General features: G+C 31.9%; 2 protein-coding genes across 2 annotated transcripts; one reads left to right on the top strand and one right to left on the bottom strand.

Moving 5' to 3' along the window:
• The first annotated feature begins 250 nt into the window (after positions 1-250).
• LOC100644008 lies at positions 251-10,213 on the top strand. The gene is made up of 20 exons (XM_012320941.3): positions 251-512; positions 926-1,383; positions 1,469-1,917; positions 2,017-2,195; positions 2,266-2,666; positions 2,741-2,918; positions 2,999-3,210; positions 3,296-3,477; positions 3,549-3,676; positions 3,770-3,901; positions 3,981-4,112; positions 4,184-4,310; positions 4,386-4,948; positions 5,047-5,415; positions 5,541-5,913; positions 6,139-6,467; positions 6,584-7,425; positions 7,496-7,629; positions 7,705-7,883; positions 7,976-10,213. The coding sequence occupies exons 2-20, from the start codon at positions 959-961 to the stop codon at positions 8,237-8,239; spliced, it is 5,598 nt and encodes a 1,865-aa protein (XP_012176331.2). The 5' UTR covers positions 251-512; positions 926-958; the 3' UTR covers positions 8,240-10,213.
• Positions 10,214-11,286: 1,073 nt separating this feature from the next.
• Positions 11,287-19,379, bottom strand: LOC100631088 (phosphoenolpyruvate carboxykinase). The gene is made up of 7 exons (XM_003394476.4): positions 17,742-19,379; positions 15,457-15,714; positions 14,644-14,828; positions 13,952-14,346; positions 13,231-13,578; positions 12,831-13,097; positions 11,287-12,258 (listed from the first exon to the last, which is right to left on the bottom strand). Exons 1-7 carry the CDS (start codon positions 17,999-18,001, stop codon positions 11,800-11,802), a joined length of 2,172 nt encoding a protein of 723 aa, XP_003394524.2. The 5' UTR covers positions 18,002-19,379; the 3' UTR covers positions 11,287-11,799.
• Between the last annotated feature and the right edge of the window lie 281 nt (positions 19,380-19,660).

Raw genomic sequence — 19,660 nt, 5'->3', positions numbered from 1 at the left:
GACTTCTTGGGAAAATAAAAGTATGTGTTCATACTTTTTGTATGCACTGTATTCATTAACATTCTTTATTTTCGGTACCTGCGCACACCTATGTATATAAATTAAAAGTACTTAATTTTGTCCCAAAAATATTAAAATTATTAAAACAGATTCGTAATTGCATTCATGATCTACCAAGGCGCATCCGCAAGAAATATTCGCTTGCATAATAAACTAGTAATTTTGTTTCTTTCATGATGGTTATAGTGGTGATTATAATGCAATATAACCTTGGTATTCTGACGTTTGGAAATTTGACGGCGGTGTTATTGTAAAAATGTAATGCGTTGTAAATAATTAATTTTCTTCGTTTTTCACGTAGGGAAAAAATAAATACGTTTCGACGGAATGCGTAATGTGATATTTAAGCTAGATTACTTTTGCAATCATTTATTTTTAGCACGACAAGAATTTCTTAATAGGCAAATCTTTCTCCTCGTTAACTATATTATTTTACAAGCGCATAAACACAGGTATAATATCTTGCAATATATTCATAAATATTTTACGCGTTATATTACATGATTATAATAATAAATAGCATAATATGAATATTACATCTTATGTCAATTTTTCCACGATCTCTTAGATTATGTATATGACAAATAATTTATTAATTATTGATTTAAGCCATAGAAATTTATGATGATCTTTTTCACCTATTTAATTTTTTTGACTGTATTATATTTACATTTTTATGGAATTAGAAATTTGATAGATGTAAAATCTTGTATATCTTTAAAAATTTAATAATTACATTATCTTTGTAGGTACTAATTAAGTTTGAAATTTATAAAAGTATATATTGCACTGTCTTCTGGTACTGTATGATAATATTTTTAATAAAATCTCTTTAAAGAATTTAATATAATATTTTATATTTCAGGTAGTATTAAGATTACCAGTTGCCATAAATATAATGATTGCAGAAATAGGCACAGAGGGCTTTCAGCCAATGACAAGTTTTACTGAAGAAAGGCTATTTAAGTTACAATGTTTGATTAAAGCAACAGAGATACAACACAGTGCACAATGTGAATATGGAAAGAGATTATTTTTAGCACTTACAACAGGAAATGCTGACATTTTTTTGTATTATAAGAAAGATTCAGTATCTACTGCAGTAATTAAAAGAATACCTTGGTTCCAAGGATCTCACAAACAAATCTCAGCTCTATGTTTTCATTCTATGGGATCATGGTTGCTCACTACAAGTGTTGATGGATCTGTATATATAATCCCTGCTCTATACTTCGTAGATGAAAATTGTGAGAAGGACAAAAGATGGACTAGTGATGATATAACTTCTTTTCCTTCTATTAGTTCACAGTCATCCCATTCAAAGTACATATCATAATTGAATTTGTAATGAAACATAATCATGAGTTAATGTTTCTGTTATTATATTTTTATAATTAAAAATTTCTAGGCCTACTGCAATTGTATGGTGGCAAAGTACAGTAATACCAGCTGAAATTGGTATTATCGGAACTGAGTATGGGGAGATTATATTTATAAATCTTGAAACTGGCCATCAAACAAATGTCACACAAATCAAAGGGAATATTGCCAGTTTGCATATTTGTCGCGATCAAAGTAATGATATTGTATCTCTTCTGATAACAAGCCAATCCAGAGGACAGTGGAGATTACTTTTGGAGCAGCGTACATACAGTTGTTTGCATCATTTAGAGAATGGGGAATCATATAATGCGTTGCATACAAATGATAACATGTATGATAATACCAAGATATTTGCTTCTACTAGATCCAGATTGCAAGGACTCAAGCAGTTGTCTGTGGAAAAAATTGCAATTCTTAGACAAAAGTTAATAGAAACAAAAAATCAGACATTAGGAGAAAATTTACAATATCATGGTTTGTGTACACGCATAAAATTCAATAATTATTTAATTTTGTTATAGGCCATTAATGAGAATAATTTAATTTTTAACTACCTGTTTACTAATTTTACAGATATTACGAGCAATAGAAATACACAAAATATAACTATTAATTCTGACTCTTCTACAGAAGTAAATCAGAATCAGATAACACCAGAAGCAATGTCAAAAGATGTATTTCTAATGTCTCAGTTAGATAGGGATGGACAACAATTATATACATGTTACCATTCTATTACAAATCAGATATTGGTATAGTAATATTTTATTAATTCTTAGTTATAATAATAAATGTGACATAAGAACGATTTAAAAATTGCAGGTATATGGACCTAATTTTACTACTGTACCTTTATCAGCGCATAAAGTATTTGAATCGTGTAGAAATGTTTTATTAACTCAGCGATTTTTTTTTATTACTGACATCAGTCAACGTGTAATATATGTAATATCAGACAAATTATCCGAAACTCGTAAGAGTGATAATGGTAAATTTAATCCAGAGTGTATTGTTGGTCACTTTTCTTTGGTGAATAGTAAAGAAGTTATACGTGCCGTGTACAGAGCTATTGATTGTACAAATAGTGCACCAACAACACTTTCTGAAGAAATTAAACATAAATACACATTACCAAAGGGAGTGAGAGATATTAAAATCGAATTACCTCATGTGGATACTTGTATAATTGTAACAAATCATTCTGTATATAAAATTGTTTTAAGGTCAGTGTTATATCCCTATTATATGTTATCAGTTTCATCAAAATTCACAATAATTATATCGTTTTCATTTGCAGGAAATCAATATTATCAATTTTTATGGAATTAGTATTAAAAAATAATGAACTTGAAAAAGCGGCAAAGTTGGCTATAGTACTCGGTATTAATGCACAACAATTATTAGAGCAAGCTGGTGATATACTTTTAACTAATAAAGAATTTCCACGTGCTGTAGCTTGCTATAAATTGTCTAAAGTTAGTAAATATAAGAAAGATGTTATCATTGATTCCTTATTTAAATTTGTATATAATTTTTATGATTACTGTTTTTTCAGTGTAGAATAATGAAGAGTATGTTAAAATTTGCTTCTGTTGGTTATACAGCGGATTTATTACGTTGTCTTACACATTGTTTAACTTCCCCGGTTATTAGCGAAATGCCTGTTGCACCAAGAATACATCTTTCTAACTTATGTGTTCTTGCTTTTATCGAACGAACGCTGCGAGCTTCATCTCAAAAGTCCAAAGCTATATATAAAGAATTTTTGTAAGCATTTAATTAAAACTCGTTCAGATATGACTAATAAAAATTTTATGAAATAAATATTCAATAAAAATCATTTGAATTTTAGGTATTTCTTATCTACAAATTCTTTTTACGATGAATTGTTAGCAGTGAATATCGCTGGACAGACGTGTCTGTGGGAAGTGTTACATCATTTAGCAACACAGAAGGGTCTTTATGGACAAATGTTAGATATTCTTATGAGGACAATACATACTTTCAGCACAAACAATTTCCAACCAACACCATGTAATATATAATTATAATTACAATATAGTTTAAAGATAGTTATGTAATTATTCATAAAACAACTTTTTTAGATGGTTTGTTGATATGTATAAGTGAACCAAGTCTAATGCAAGCAATGTTAGTTTATCCTGAGTTAGCTAGAAGTCATATGTCATTTATTCTTGATAATCTTCAAGACTCTCAAATTTTTGTACTTCAGGTAAGATTTAAATTGTGTTTATGACATAAATACGTTAATAGCATATAATATAATATAAAAATAATTAATGGAAATATTTTTATTGTGTTTTAGAGATTAGTAACACTATACGATCCAACGAATCCAGTAATAAGACCTAGGGTAGTGCGATGCCGATTACGCCATAGAACTACTTCGCACAGTTCTCAATCTAGTCAATGTGATTCTATAGATCTCGTGGAAAATGTATGTATAATTAATTTATTATTTAATTAACTCATTCGTTTATTTATATAATTATCATCTATTTTTATTTCTTATGTAGGATGAGGCTGATACACTCATAGAAGAAATCATAGAAACTTTTTTACTAATTTTACTGACTTTGATTTGTAAAAAATCTATTTTACATCAAGAATCTATTACATGTAACATTGAATTATTAGAATTTAGGAAGGTAATTATCACATAAACTGCTCAGTATTTCATGTTAAACAGATAATCATATATTTATATAATTTAAACTAGGATCATAGAAATACTAATTCTGGTGTTGATTTCAAAAGAAGACCATTATGTGCTGGATTCTCTCATGTTGCTCTAATTAGGAATGGAAATGTTTATACATGGGGAAGTTCTGTGCATGGATGTTTAGGTAAATATACATGCAATTAAAGACATATTTTTTTATACCCTTTATATGTATTATACATATATTAATTATTATTAGGAATTGGTCCATCTGTATTGAGATATGGTTCACCTCAAGCTATAACTTTTTTCTGGCTTATGGAAGTTGAGGTTCTCAGTGTATCTTGCGGTCACTGTCATACTCTGGCAGTAACTAATAATGGCGTTTACGCGTGGGGTTCAAGTCAGTTTGGTCAACTAGGTCTGGGGAAAGTTTTACAATGTTCAACCCCTGAATTGATCACTTCTTTGGCTCAAGAAGTCATTATTGATGCAGTAGCTGGACAATACCATTCAGTAGCATTGACTGCGGATGGTAGAGTTTTCACATGGGGTTGGGGTGTTCATGGCCAATTGGGTCATGGTAATACCGACAAAAAAATGACTCCCACGTTAGTTACGTCTTTACTTGGTACCGTTATACGTTACATTACTGCCGGTCATGCACATACATTAGCTCTTTCAACAGAGGGTATTGTGTATGCGTTTGGTTGTAATATTTTTGGGCAATTGGGTGTGGGTAGTAATGTTAAGAGTTCAGTGCCAATGAAAGTTTCGTTATCAGAAAGAATAACTCTTATCACAACTGGGTATTTTCACAATGTAGGTAAAAAAGTTTATTCGATTATGATCATTTATTATATTAAAGTAAATAAAAGAGAAGATTACACATGTTTGCTAATGACATTATTTTTTGTTAGCTTGCTGTTAGTTATACAAATAAGTTATATATATGGGGAGCTAGTCCCCAAGTACTCCGATTGCAAGCACAAACGCAAAAACGAACTCGAATATTGGAACAACGAGACTTGAAGCAGTTTGAAAATATTGACGAGTTCGAAAAAGTCACGGATTCCGCAAACATGAATGATACAAATGAAGAAGTCTTAGAAAATAATGCACAAAATAGAAATGTACAATCAAAAGCATGCGGTATTAGTACAGAATCGCGAAAAAAATTAGATAACACGTGTTTAAAAAGTGTAAACGTCGGGTCCCTTGAAGAAGCTCAAACACATTTAAAACCAACCATTGTAGATACGAGTTTAGTCAAAGGGGATATCATCCGGGTTAGTTGGAAGATTCTCTTTAACAAGATTACTATTTTATCGTATTTTATAGTTCTTTTTTTTTTATTTTGACATTTTTTCTATATTTAAATTTTATAACACATCTATTAATAATAACGTAACAGATATCAGCTGGTTGCCACCATAATGCTCTCATGACGAAGGATGGATCGCTTTATATGTGGGGCAGAAATTTAGATGGTCAGATAGGCAATGGTAGCAGACGGGAAGTGCCGATTCCTACGCCATTGTGTTACAATCCCGCTTCGATTTTTGCACAAGTACCACCAAGGCATAATGCTTACAAACGAGTGGAGGAGGAACAAGATTTAAACGGCGATGTAAAGAATTCTGCGGTGAACGAAAAAAATGGAAATGTACATGATGAAGCCAGATCATTCCAAGCAGAAAGTAGTAAATCCAAGGAAAAAATAAACCCTGTAATTAAAACTGTTGCAATTCACTGCGGATACGATTATACAGTCGCTATTCAACCAGGTATCTAAACTGCATAATATGTTGCGCTGACGAATGTTAAAAAGAGCTTCAAGAAAATAAGTTTTATGTTTATAGTACAAAATTTAGCTTCATTATCCCTTTATGCTTCTAGATGTAGACTTTTTGATTAGTTTAAAGTTAATTAGTTTAAGTGATTATTCTCGTTAAATAGTTTCAGGTTCTGCTATCAACAATGTTTTCATTTTTCGCTGTATTCTCTTTCAGGAGGTACAGTTCTAGCTTGGGGTAATAATAGTAGAGCACAATTAGGTCGGCTTCCTGCAAAAGATGCACGTGACACCGACGATAAGCTTGTGTTGATTAAAAAGCGAGTTGTACGGCTCCCTCACGCATCGCATGTAGCTTTGGACGTGCCTAGTCAAGTTCCTAATATTCCCGCTCCCATTATTTCTTATCAAAGTTATGATATACCCTCTCTGGCGGGTATAATTCGTCCTTTAAGCGTTATCGAAAAATCACCAGGAGAATTGACGCTACATTATGCATTAGAATATTTCTCTGGTTTATATGATTCCTCAAGAATTATAGAGAAGGTTGGTTTTTTACTATCTTACATAATTTTTAAAAGAATCAACTAAAACTTATAGTTCTATAGCGATATATTAATAAAAATTTTGTATAATTAATAATTTTATATCTATATTTTTAGTGCGTCGAGTTGGGAAACTATCAGGCTTGCTCAAAAATAGCTATGCTACAGCATAATATTTCCGATGCGTTTTCGTATCAATTGAAAATTTTACACGTATTGAGTCTGCAATCTTGCTCAAAAGTGAAGTCTGAAAATTTGCGCGAAAAGACAGAACGAAAATCTTTGGATGAGTGTGATTTAAAGAAGTCTTCATCAGCACATCACGTTAGAAAAAACACTGAACTTTTTAATAAACAGATAGAGAAGAATCTGATTGATTCTGTAAAAGATTGCGCCGCTAGAAATAAAATGAAAATTCCTGCAAGCAAATCATTGAATAGTCTGCAAACGCTTCAACAAGAACTATACACATTCGATTGTCAAGGTGGCTTAGAAGAACTGTGCAGAGATATTAAATGTGAAAATGCACCTATGGAGATTTTCGGGGATAGTTTTGATTCTGACACTAGTTCTGATTCGGAAGAATGGTTGGAAAGTCTTATTTTCAAGGAAAATCAATTACCAAAGCAAAAAAAAGCAGAAACATCCACTAAAGATAGTTCTTCTCCTCCTTCTACTCCTATGAAAGAAAGTGTAGATCAGTTGCCCAAAAACAACGGGACATTTTATGAAAAGAAAATTGCTCGATCTTGGCAGAATAATATAACCAATGAAGCTATAAAAGTTATTAAGTTTTTCTTGAATGAAATGGAAAACGAAGCGGACACTGTCAAGTGTAAAATGTTACAAGATGCGCTTGAGTTCTGGATTAAACACGATTTACCGATACAAAGTATAGAGAATATATTTTTGGAACACATTCAATCGATTTTTTATCCCCTTGGATTACTGTTATTTTGGTAAATTTATTATATTTATTTATTGTACGTTTTTAAATAACGTCGTCATAATCGTAAAATATTTTTGCAGCCAAGAGATCATGGATAAATATTTGGATATAAATAAAAATAATAGCGAAGCTAAAAACGTTATTGCAATTAATTGTTTTTCTCTTAAGTTTTGTCTTCAAGTGTGTTCCATGTTATTACATCATATTGATCAAAGTAAGCAATCTTACGTTTTGAAATATCATATCAAATATAAATACTTTATATTAAATTATTATCTATTTATTTTAGACCAACCTATGCCTGAGTTCATTAAACTATTATCTTCCTTAATGGCTGACCAATTTGGACCGCCATTGACTGGATATCCAGGTTCAAGTGGAAATAATACTCCAAAAGAAATGATGGAAGGAGTTATAAGCACTGTGTCTTCTAATATTCATGACTCCAAATCTTTCGTACACATTAAGGTAGATTATAAAATTATAGTACATTTATTTTGTTATTTAAAGTATTGCTTAAATTAACAATTATTTTTATAAACATTTATTTATGAAATTAGGATCCAGATGCAGTATATCGATTTCTCGAGGCTGAAGAAGATACAATGATATTCACATGTGGACATCATTTTCCACTAGCTACATATAAAACCGAAGTAATTCCAACGATGGAAACCGAGTTACTGGGATCCGAATCATTAGTTCTTCCACATACAGCCCAGTACTTAGGAAAAATGTTATCTCAGACTACTAAGCCGGAAATACTATGCCCTTTGTGTATACCAAGAGCATTGGAAACATTGGCGAAGAAACATGGTGGGTGAGGAGTATGTACCTGACATTTTATTTTAACGAAAAAGAACAAAATGATAGAAAAAGGTGATATATAACTTTTTCTTAGGATCTTAACGAACTCTGAAATTATACACGTGAAAGAGTGAACTTTTAAATTAATTTTAATGAACTAAAACATTAAACTAACACTGAAATGTAGTTAATATAAATTAAAATAACAATTACGTTTAAATTTACTGACAACACTTGCCATCGCAATTGCGTTGTATTCAATAAACATTACAGAGCACTGTAAAGAACTAAAGCTCTCTATATCTTTGGAATTATATTTTTTAGATTATCTATAGATATAGGTAATTCTACATAGACATCATTATAGTGCACTATATGTTTCATTACTTAAGAACATGCATCTTGTCCAATATCAGGAGGATTATTTCATTATGCACTTTGAAATTGAACATATTCACTGAATCTAGATACATATTATGTGTTCATGAATTGTCAAGTGATATTTCAAATACTTTACTAAAACGTATCATGAATTAACAAGGGATAATATTAAGCATTAACATTTTGAGTATACATATTTAAATTTGTGAATCTCAGAAAATTAAAAAGGATGTAGTGAAATATGTCATTTTCAATTAATATTCAACATCCAGTCAGCACTATATTTTAAAAGATAAGTTAGAGATTCAAATACAACGATGTAACGTGAAGAATAGCGAACCAGGAATGATTTCCTTTTTGGACTTTGTTTATAAAACGATTTTATCCCAGATTGTACAAATTTTAGAATTGATATTTTACAAGCATTATTTTTTATGAATATAATAATTATATTGTTAGTGAATTTTAATTTATACTGCTTGAAATATTCCTTTTAGCAGATGTTACATTTTATTTGAGAACTAATTGCTTATCATTATCTATTATATCTCATTACAGTTTTAACTTTTAATTTAACTGAAAGATCCAGATATTGTGTTGTAAAATATATAAACGGCTATAAAGAAAATATGTCAATAAGATATAAAATTTATTAACACTTTCGTGATCGATGGCACGATACTACGTATTTTTCTCTTTTTTTTTTTGTTTCATGATTTTATCAGACCTCAGGGGATACCCTTTCTACAATTTTGGTAAGAGAGAGAAGGGTTAGATATATGCATAACAGAGTTGAATGAGAAATGAATCAATGCGGGCGCGAAAGTGTTAATATATTTGTTAACCAAATATTACTTACTGTGAAGCCATAATATAGAATTGTACAGTAGTTATAGAAACATTGTAAAATATATAAAGAAAAAAAAAAGGAGATAGGATTAGGAAATAGACACAGCTATTATCTGTGCAATCTTATAAAATTGGTGCAAAGTGTTAAGGACTGATGAAAAATGTTTTGATCTAGTCTTCAAAGTATATGCCAGAATATATTAGTTGATCTTAGAAGTTGGAAAAAATAGATAATTATTAGAAAAGATATACATATATATATATATATATATATTATGTGATTCTTTGTGAACTTATGTTGATTAGATGATCAATGTATTGACATTGTAAACGTGTAGAACTTGTACATAGAAAATTGTTTATAAAGTTAGAAGTTTTTGGTTACAGATGGAGCAAGTTCATAGACATGTTCTGTTTTATTTTTTAAAGTAGAATTGCATGGAAGTGGAAAATAATACTTGTGTATGTGAGGAAACTTTTCCATTATCATTTTAGTGACTAATATAAATGAAGGTTTAGAAATTAATTAATGCAAATTGTGGAATAAAATGAATATTCTTTATTGCTAAAATTATATTATTAAATTATAGAGCTAAATGAAGGTGTAAAATTATAATAGCACAAAATGAATAAAATAAATAGTATATGTATGTACATCCTATTTCTCGCACAAAATGATGTAAGTTAGAAGTAATAAAAAATTAATTATTGACATGCAAAAGAATTACTCAGAGATATACATTGTGTTGAGTCATTCAGTATCATCCAAAAAAGTATTTAAATAATGATCAGTCCCATTAAGAAGAAAATAAGTAAGTTTGAAGATTTCGTAACAAAATGATAAAGAGAAGTAGAAATACTTGTGAAGTGATCTTTAATATTCTTTGGCGAATTTTTAATACTTCTTTTATATTTAAAAATTATAAATACCTTCATTTAGTTCACAGGAAATATTTATTTTATCAGACATTTTACTAATTTCCTAAATGTGATATTAAGTAAAATTTATATTACTTATTTTTAGATGCTGGAAATTGTTGTTTTTATTTTTTCTTTCATAGCAAATTTAAAATTGTAAATAAGGAAACAGTATACGTATCATTTAAGAAAGTGAAATATTTTAAGCAAAAATAACATTGAATAATATCTAAATCCTTCTTTTACAAAATTTACGTATTTAACGCGTGTGATACTTATTCTACGATATTCTATTAGCTATTGTTTTTAAATTGTATAATATATTTGAAAGCATATAATATATGTATAGTATATATTATATCCTCGACATATAGGTCTCCAACTTATTTCTCAATACTTAACATACGGGTATAATGTTATTAAAATAATAATCAAGAAATTTAAACAAATTTCTAAAAGATAATCTATTCTATACAAAATATATAGATTATGTTTTTCTTCATGTAAATTGCATTATTCTTTATCTATATTAAACATATAGTATGTATATGGCATACCGATCGAAAAAAATTGTTTATTTAAGTTCCAACAAGAAATATCGACACATTTCTTTTATGTAAGTTATATTAAATTCAATATACAGTATGAAATTGTTCTTAAAGTTCCAATTTTATATATGTGAACAGCTGCAATATTCTTGTAATATACATCCGAATGTATAATTTTGAATGTCTTATATATATATGAATTATGAAGTCTTTCACTGATAGTATTTAAACAATTAAAACATTGGATCACAATAAATGCAATTAAAATAATTTTTTTTCTTTTATTTCAAATAAAATCCATCCAAATATTGCCTTCCAGATAAATAGCTTGAATTGAGTAGCTTTAAAAAGAATTGTAAAACAACTTATTATCTTGTAAAATTTTTTATTAGAAAATACATATCCAAAAATACATATCTTTCTTTAAGTTACAAATTGCTTTTTTCGCTAGTTTGCACACTATTATTCTTACACGCGAACCCTTACAAAAAATCTGTTCTTACTTTTAAGAAGTATTTTCTTATAATAAAAAAGATACTGTAAAGTGTAAAGAAAGAGCATTTGTTTGAAAGAGTAAACATAAAGAAAAATGTTTTAATGAATATGACAATTATGATCGACGTTCAAGTAGAAATCGTCGTAATACTACGTTTAGGTTCAGTATAATAAAAAAACCTAACAACTATCTGTTTAATCTCTGTACGGACTACGATCACTGTACGGATTTAATTTGAACTTTAATATGATCCTTAATTTGATAATTTCTCTAGTCCTCGTTGTAAATACCTTACTTCTGATAAAAAAACAAAAGAAAAAAATACAATTCGATGTATATCGATGTTACTCAAATTTTCCACGATATTAAGGATCAAACGATTGGATTAAAGCTTATCCACGTTAGAAGCGAGACGATCGAGCTCTTCACGAATGGCTGCAGGTAAATCATCGCCTACTTGCGCATCGAAATATTCCCTAAGGCGCTCAACTTCCTTTTGCCAGAAATCTTTCGGTAAACTGAACAATTCCTTCATATCTATATTCTCCTTCAAGTTTTCCAAATTGAACGACTCTAATTTTGGTAATAAACCTATGGCAGAATCTACCGCAACGTCTTCACCGTCGAGCCTTCGAAGAATCCAGTCTAGAACGCGTGAGTTCTCGCCATATCCTGGCCAAAGGAATTTGCCATCCGCATCCTTCCTGAACCAATTCACGTGGAATATAGCTGGTAGCTTGGCATTTTTCACTTCGGTCATATTCAGCCAGTGATTGAGATAATGTCCGAAATTGTAGCCGAAGAAGGGTCTCATAGCAAATGGATCGTGCATGATTACTTTGTCCTGATTATCAATTGTTATATAAATTAGTTTCTCAACATAGAGTTGAAATAGAGAAGCATGATGAAGAATTTATATCATAAAAATTTTTTTAACAATAATTAATAATAACAATAATTTTTCTGGTTGCAATCGAAAATTGGCTGATAATTAGACTGAGTATTTATTCAAATTCAGATTTTTATGAACACACAAATAAAAAAAATGGAATCTAAGCAGAAATTCACTTCATTCATAATTGGTATTGTATTTTTGGTATTTTATATACATATTTTTGTATATTTCTGCATTGTGTGCTTTTTCACACCTTTAAATTTCTCATAAATGTACAGAAATTCGTAGTCTATTGGCAATATAAATCTTTGCAGACAACTCATCCGTTGAGTCCTCAGTCATGGATCAGTCGTCATCATTAGCTTAATCAGGGATCACATGATTTAACAATGTCTGAGTCACTGGTCTCGAATTGGTTAATAAAGTACTTTGTATAAGTAGAAAATAATGATCCCAATTTAGTGTAGAATAATTCTTTGATGATCTTTTTTCAAATGATTCTTCATCGAATTATTACGTACCGTATGTTCCGCTGCAGCAGTAGCTTCAGACCTCATCGAAGCTCCAATGAAAACACCATGCTGCCAGTTTCTAGCTTGATATATAAGAGGAATACCTTCTGGTCTTCGTCCTCCAAACAGAATAGCATCGATGGGTACACCTGTTGGTTCTTCCCAAGCAGGATCGACAATAGGACATTGTTTGACTGGTGTACAGAATCTAGAATTCGGGTGTGCTGCTGGGGTTCTAGATCCTCTGGTCCACTTTTTGCCTCGCCAATCGGTGATCTACACAAATATGTTTACTTAGGAAAGTTTTAGGAAATGTTGAGTTTTAAAATTTTCTATAAATAGAAAAAACATTCGCAGTTTAATGATAAGGATTTTTTAAATACTTTCATTCGTAATAATGAATCCCTACTTCAACGTCATCGCTGATTTCTTTTTCCAATCCCTCCCAGAAGACTCCACCGTCACTGGTTGCGGCCACATTGGTGAAGATAGTGTTCTTGAAGATAGTTCTCATAGCATTAGGGTTGGTAGCGCCATTGGTTCCGGGTGCCACGCCGAAGAATCCATTTTCTGGATTTATAGCACGGAGTCTGCCTTCCTGGTCGAATTTCATCCAAGTGATATCATCTCCCACGCACTCGACTTTGTACCCTGGTAATGTCGGTTGCATCATGGCTAGGTTGGTCTTGCCGCAAGCACTGGGGAACGCTGCAGTAATGTAACGCTTTCTACCTTTTGGATTTGTGATAGCCAGTATCTACAAAAGGTAACTGATACAGAATCTTAGGCGACTAATGTACTTGCAAATGCCAAGTAACGATTGAAACTGTTTATAAGAGTAATAGTGAAGTTGCCATTGCTTTGATATCTTAAAAACTAACAATTTTTATTTTTATTTAAAGTGTAGGTTTTGATATTTATGACAATTGTCTTTAATCTATATTATATCATTTAGTGTTTAAAACAATTGCTTTTAATTTATATTAGTATTAGTATTTGAGATAATTGTTCTTAATCTATATGATAGTAATCTCTATAAAATTAAACTTTGATACAATTGCCTTTAAAGGTTTCAACATATTATAATACATGCAAGGTGAAGTTGCGAATTATTATACAGTGTTACGTACGAGCATATGTTCTGCAAGCCATCCTTCATCCCTAGCAATAGTCGAACCAATTCTCAGAGCGAAACACTTTTTTCCAAGCAAAGAATTGCCACCATAACCGCTACCGTAAGAAACTATTTCGTTCTTGGCTGGTCTATGAAGGATGATGGTCCTTTCAGGATCACAGGGCCAGGAAGAGTTAACTTCAACCTTGGAGTCGCTTTTTGGTACACCGACAGAGTGCAGACACTTGACGAAATCTTCATTGCCAAGGGTTTCTAGGACCTTTCTCCCCATCCTGGTCATTATCCTCATGGAACAGACGACATATGCGGAATCTGTGATCTCTATTCCAATCTTGGACAAAGGAGAGCCCATTGGACCCATGCTGAAGGGGATGACGTACATTGTTCGACCTGGATTATTAAAGTTTGGAATTATAAGTTTGTTTTATTTACTAAATTGATTAATTCAGATTAATTCGACATCAGTATTTGATTATGAATCGATTATTGCTTGATTATCAATCAATCCTTGGATTGTAAGTAAAATAATTGTTCTATTAGAAAAGTGAATTATGAAATAGAGTTTGAAGTATAAAATAATCGTTTGTTCCAAAATTAGGTAAAACTAGTAGGGGCAATCTTAGCAAAATATGCCGGTCTCAGATGTATTAAGGAATTAGATGTATTTTTTCAAGGTTTTGGAGTTACCTTTCATGCATCCTGGAAAACGTTCAAGAATAGCTTTGTCCATGTCAACCGGAGAAATCCAGTTACCCAGTTCTCCGGTAACACCGTTACGTGGAGTAGGAATAGTATCGCGTTTGCAGTCGGTGCTGATGGACGTGCATTTCTCGACGCGTGCTACGTCCGCTGGATTCGTTCTAGCAAGCCAACTAAAAGTACAATTTATATTACGTTAATTATGTACATTGAAAATTCCCTTTCAAATAGCTACGGAGTTTTCATTAGAACTTTGAGAGCATAGAAAAATAGTCTGCATACTGTGTCCTTTAACAACAAGTCCAAGCAGATTTTTTTAGACTTTTGAGTTACAAAAAGATCCCCAAAATTATTAAATAATTTTCTAAGTTTCTAGAATATCATTGAATAGTTTTTATTGTTACACGTTACCTTAATTTTATTAAGCAAAGCAAAATTTAAACAAAAACAGATATGGAAAAAATGGAAAACCACTTTAAATCACTGGTCGAAAACGACTTATTATGCAGATGGAGAGTTAAAAAATCGCATATTAATTATCCCTTTACAGCTGTTTTACCAATACTTTCTATTTATATACTTGTCATTATTCTCTTTTATTTGATAACTAGCTCATATCTTGAAAAATATTTTGAAAATTTCCCAAGTCTTATGTTGCTCAATTATATCTTCAAATCCTTATAAGACAGATGTTATTTAAGAAAATATTGGCATATGTCCAAAGAACGACTGCTCAAAATAACTTACGTATTCAAAGAATTTCCTAAATGTTATATGCTCTCATATGAATTAAACACGTACCAGTTTTCATATTTTGGTAAAGCCGATATTGTTCCATTCTTTTCCATAAGCTTCAACAGATGATCGTACTCTGCATCGCTTCCATCGCAAATGTAAATGTCCTTAGGACAGCAAAGGGATGCACATTCCTCGACGTATGAACAGACTTTTGGAGCAAGGGGTTCTGTCAGTGTATTCAGCAACGGTATCTTCCCTATACAATCGTAACCGTTGCTGATGGATGGATTTTTCGCCACATTGGTGACCAACGTGGACACTCTGTAAAATAAAATGAACATTTAAATACTCTTAACGCTTATTAACTGTTTCACATTCAAATGCTTAGATTTTTATATCTTTCTTTTAATCCTTTTAATACATTCTCTTCCGAGATATTAATATTTTTTAACGCATTTCCTTTGCGATATTCGTGCAATGAATTCGAAGTACTCTACGTTACTCTACTTAACGCATGAAAGCCTAATCACTAGCTTTGGATCAACGTAACAGATCTTATATAGAGCGTCTCACAGAGTGTCTGTTAATAACATGTCGACTTTTACTTCATCACTATAGGAACATTGATTAAAGGAAAAAATGAATTTTTACATTGCTATTTTTCATTGCGATATTTCGTGAAGTAACAACCTGTCTCGATAGATCAAAGTATGATCGAGAGTTACCCGTTTACTTTTCATTGATGATGTTGAAAAAGATCTCGCAACTTTCATGCTGTTGCATACCGTACATGAAAATGTACCCTTTCCTTTTACCGGCAAACCTGTTGCCTTTATAAGTACATGCTGCAACTGCATTTAAAAAATTTTCATGCTTCGACGAACATACATAGTTTAGAGTAGACACTATGGAGCACTTTTCTGTTAAAAGAAAAGTAAAAGCATGACGAATACTTTAGACGTTATTATTATTTGTCCACATCGAAAAGCAACATAGAAGCTTCGTTATTTAAAAATAGTTGTCAACCAAAGAAAATGTAATTGTCTAACTAAAAGCAATTTCTTATAATAAAAGGATAATAATGAAATTGTATTCGTTTAGAAAATGCTCGTAAGAGAGAAGTAGAGAAAAGAAATTTTAAATAAACGACAATTTTTTGAAAATAAAAATTAACTGAGATGTAAATGGTAATAATCTTATAATAAAATATAAAGTTAAGTTATTAAATTAAAATAATGAAATGTGAATGAATTAATATACAAAGGTGCGCCAGTTTCCGCAAGTGGCAGATCAGTTAATTAATACATTAATTAATATATTCTGTGTTGTCTTTACTAAACGTCATCGCTTTATCTCAGTTATTCCGTAGACACTATGACGGTACTAAACTATATTTAGAAAACCTATTTTGTATAATTATCATAATTTAAAAACAAAAGTCAGTCGTAGACGATAAAAAGTGATGTTTGTCTTCTATGGAAAAATAGCATTAATGATACTGTAAACAAACAGTGCATGCAAATTGTGCAACGATGATGCTGTTGTATTGGATATTATGATACATTATGCAATAGCAGTCAAATAGAGTCAACTGAATAGTTTCTATGCTAATAGTAAGTTTCATATCTATCTCTTATTGTTCGAATCATTTTATGCAGCAACCGCTTCGGAATTTATCCAGTCTCTGACCCAAATTGATTCCTCTTTTAGAAATGATTTAAAAATAATATAATTTAGTTATGCATACTTATGAGGACATGTATTATAATTTTGCGTGATACTTGAATCGTATCTGCAGGATGTTTAAGCTCTTTATGATATTGCGAACCGCAATGTTTCGAACTTTACTTCAAAGTTTTTGTAACACACTCGTTATTAATCGAAATATTTATCCAATTTAGTCTTATTTATTTCAAATAAAAAGTACCAAATGATCACAAGGGATTTATTTAAATTCTATTTCAAAATTTTATTGAAATTTTTCCTCGAAGAATCTACTTTTAAATATCGATTTAAAACGAGAAATCAAGTAATCTCACCTTTCTTTCCGATTCCACTCCGAAACTTCGTTAAAAGAGCAACTCAAATATTCTTCAAAAAAAAAAAAACCAAGTAATTCCATCTTCCCTTCCAATTAAAAAATGTTCCAATTTCATTAAAATTCCTAAAAATGAACTCAAACATCCATTGAAAGAAAAAGGAGGAATCAAATAATTTGGTCTTTCCTACAAATTTCAAATTCGCTTCAATACCAACCAGCAAACGATCTCCCAAAACACTCACCGCTCATCATCAAGTTCTCTAAACGCAACCAGGATGACATTTCTTCATCCGAGTATCATACTCACCGCGGATAATACACGTCGATCGCGTGCGGCATCTCTGCAACGTTTGGAATAGTTCGATGGCTCAAAATCGCGAATCCTGCTATCTTCTGTTTGCTTCCAGAGACGTTAACACTATCGATCGGTCCAAAATATCGAAGATTCTTCGGGCTGCCGATCAACGATCCTCTGACGGAAGCTGCAGCTATGGAGAAGCTTCTTGAAGTGCGGAAACTGGTGCTGGCAAGATTCGACCAGCGTATCGGGTCGATTCTCGGCGACATGTCCTGCGTTGCTCGCTTTTATACGATCGACAAGGATTTCGCGCGAGCCCTAGCGATTTGCCCCGCGGATTGGCTGTATCTACTTCCGGTGAACAAAGTGGGGGATCGATGCGGAACGCCAGCGGAATCGGCGACGGACTTTGGGTCAGTCCGTTGCTGACGCGGTTCTTCGCCTTGCCGATTGTCGCTATCCAGACTCGATCTCAAACGATCTTTGATACTCGGCTTCTTTATAAGAAGGAAGGGAAACGCCGTGGAAATTTTAGAAGAATCTGCTTCTTACCGATTCTCGAGAAACGTAAGATTGTTTTTAAACGAACTATTTAAAGGAAGATACTCGATATTTGGCTTCCTTATAAGAATGAAGATAAACGCTGAAGAGATTTTAGAAGAACTTCAAAAGAATCTCAATTATGAAGAAACGTAAGATTATTTAAGAGAAGATTATTACTTCGAGAAGAAAAGGATTTAAAGCTTGAATTATTTAACGATGATGGAAGATGTTCTTCAGGATCCTCCGACGTCTATCGATCGGGCGAACGGTGACACGATTGATAGAGCAAAGACGTCGAACGTGATTGATCGAGCCTTCTATATTCTCTATCTCGTGACAGTCTGGTGACAGCCTTGAAGTCGTCTTGAGGTGAACATACGAAGACGTTTTATGTAGTAGTAGGTACTTAGCAAGTAGCAGGCCGTGAATTCGTAGCGGCTGATGTATGAAGCTAGCGGTATAATGGTCGACGACACTTAGAAACAAAGGAAGGAATGAACTATTTAAAGAGAAACATAACGCACTATTACACGGTTTCAAATGCACTGCACCCGGGCGAGTCGATCGAAGTAAAAGTAATCGCGGCACCGTGATTGATCGGCCCACGCGTTGCATTAAAACGAAATCGGTTGCAGTGGCCGTGTCGTTTTATATTGAAACCGTTACCCGCCACTCGTTCTTCTATTTTTGCGCCAACACTTTCCCTTTCCTCTATCTAGCGCAGCATGCGACGCGACGCGACATCGCGAAAGACCAACAATGTGCTCTTTCGCTTTTAATTATCTGAACGGAGTACCTTTGTACGGGTTAAATATCGTCTCGAGAAACGATTAATAATAAACTTTGTTTATATCTAGTGGAAACGACGTAGCATCAGGATCGTAAATATCAAGTGACGGCGATCATTGATGTATATCGTTGAGCTTAGGATTGTTTTAACGTTGTAAGCGTTTCGTAGGAGTATCTTGAGGCGTAGAAGTATCATTCACACATAGATTTTGCGATTATGATTCCTTTGTCAATATCTTTCAGGCTCCATGTTACGTGTCGTATATGTATCATTATAATTGAACAAGATATTATTGCTAGGTCGTAATGAAATTTCCGATTCCTAATGATTTATACTTCACTGAATTGTAAAGTGGTTATACGTATATAAAACTGTTAAAAAGTTAAAATTACACGTGAAAAAGAATTGTTAAGAATCGTTATCAAAATCTCGAGGAAGATCGATGAACAGCTCAATTCATGATCGATCGGGTTATCCCCGATTATAGAGCGACTTTTTACCATTGTTCTGCGCTAATGCATCGAATGCATGTTGTATGAATGTTGAAAGGAAATAAGAGATAAAGATTGTTTGATATTGTTGGATTATTGAGTAA

This window comes from Bombus terrestris, chromosome 3, assembly GCF_910591885.1.
Source record: "Bombus terrestris chromosome 3, iyBomTerr1.2, whole genome shotgun sequence".
NCBI lineage: Eukaryota > Metazoa > Arthropoda > Insecta > Hymenoptera > Apidae > Bombus > Bombus terrestris.
Note: the sequence above shows the minus strand (reverse complement) of the source record. Positions and strands in the feature narration are given on the sequence as shown.

Coding starts and splice junctions, on each gene's coding strand:
- LOC100644008 (XM_012320941.3), top strand. CDS start 959: ATGATTGCAGAAATAGGCACAGAGGGCTTTCAGCCAATGACAAGTTTT. Junction 1,384..1,468: donor TCACAGTCATCCCATTCAAA/GTACATATCATA, acceptor AAAAATTTCTAG/GCCTACTGCAATTGTATGGT. Junction 1,918..2,016: donor AGAAAATTTACAATATCATG/GTTTGTGTACAC, acceptor CTAATTTTACAG/ATATTACGAGCAATAGAAAT.
- LOC100631088 (XM_003394476.4), bottom strand. CDS start 18,001: ATGTCGCCGAGAATCGACCCGATACGCTGGTCGAATCTTGCCAGCACC. Junction 13,579..13,951: donor GGCTTGCAGAACATATGCTC/GTACGTAACACT, acceptor TACCTTTTGTAG/ATACTGGCTATCACAAATCC. Junction 13,098..13,230: donor AAATCAGCGATGACGTTGAA/GTAGGGATTCAT, acceptor ATATTTGTGTAG/ATCACCGATTGGCGAGGCAA.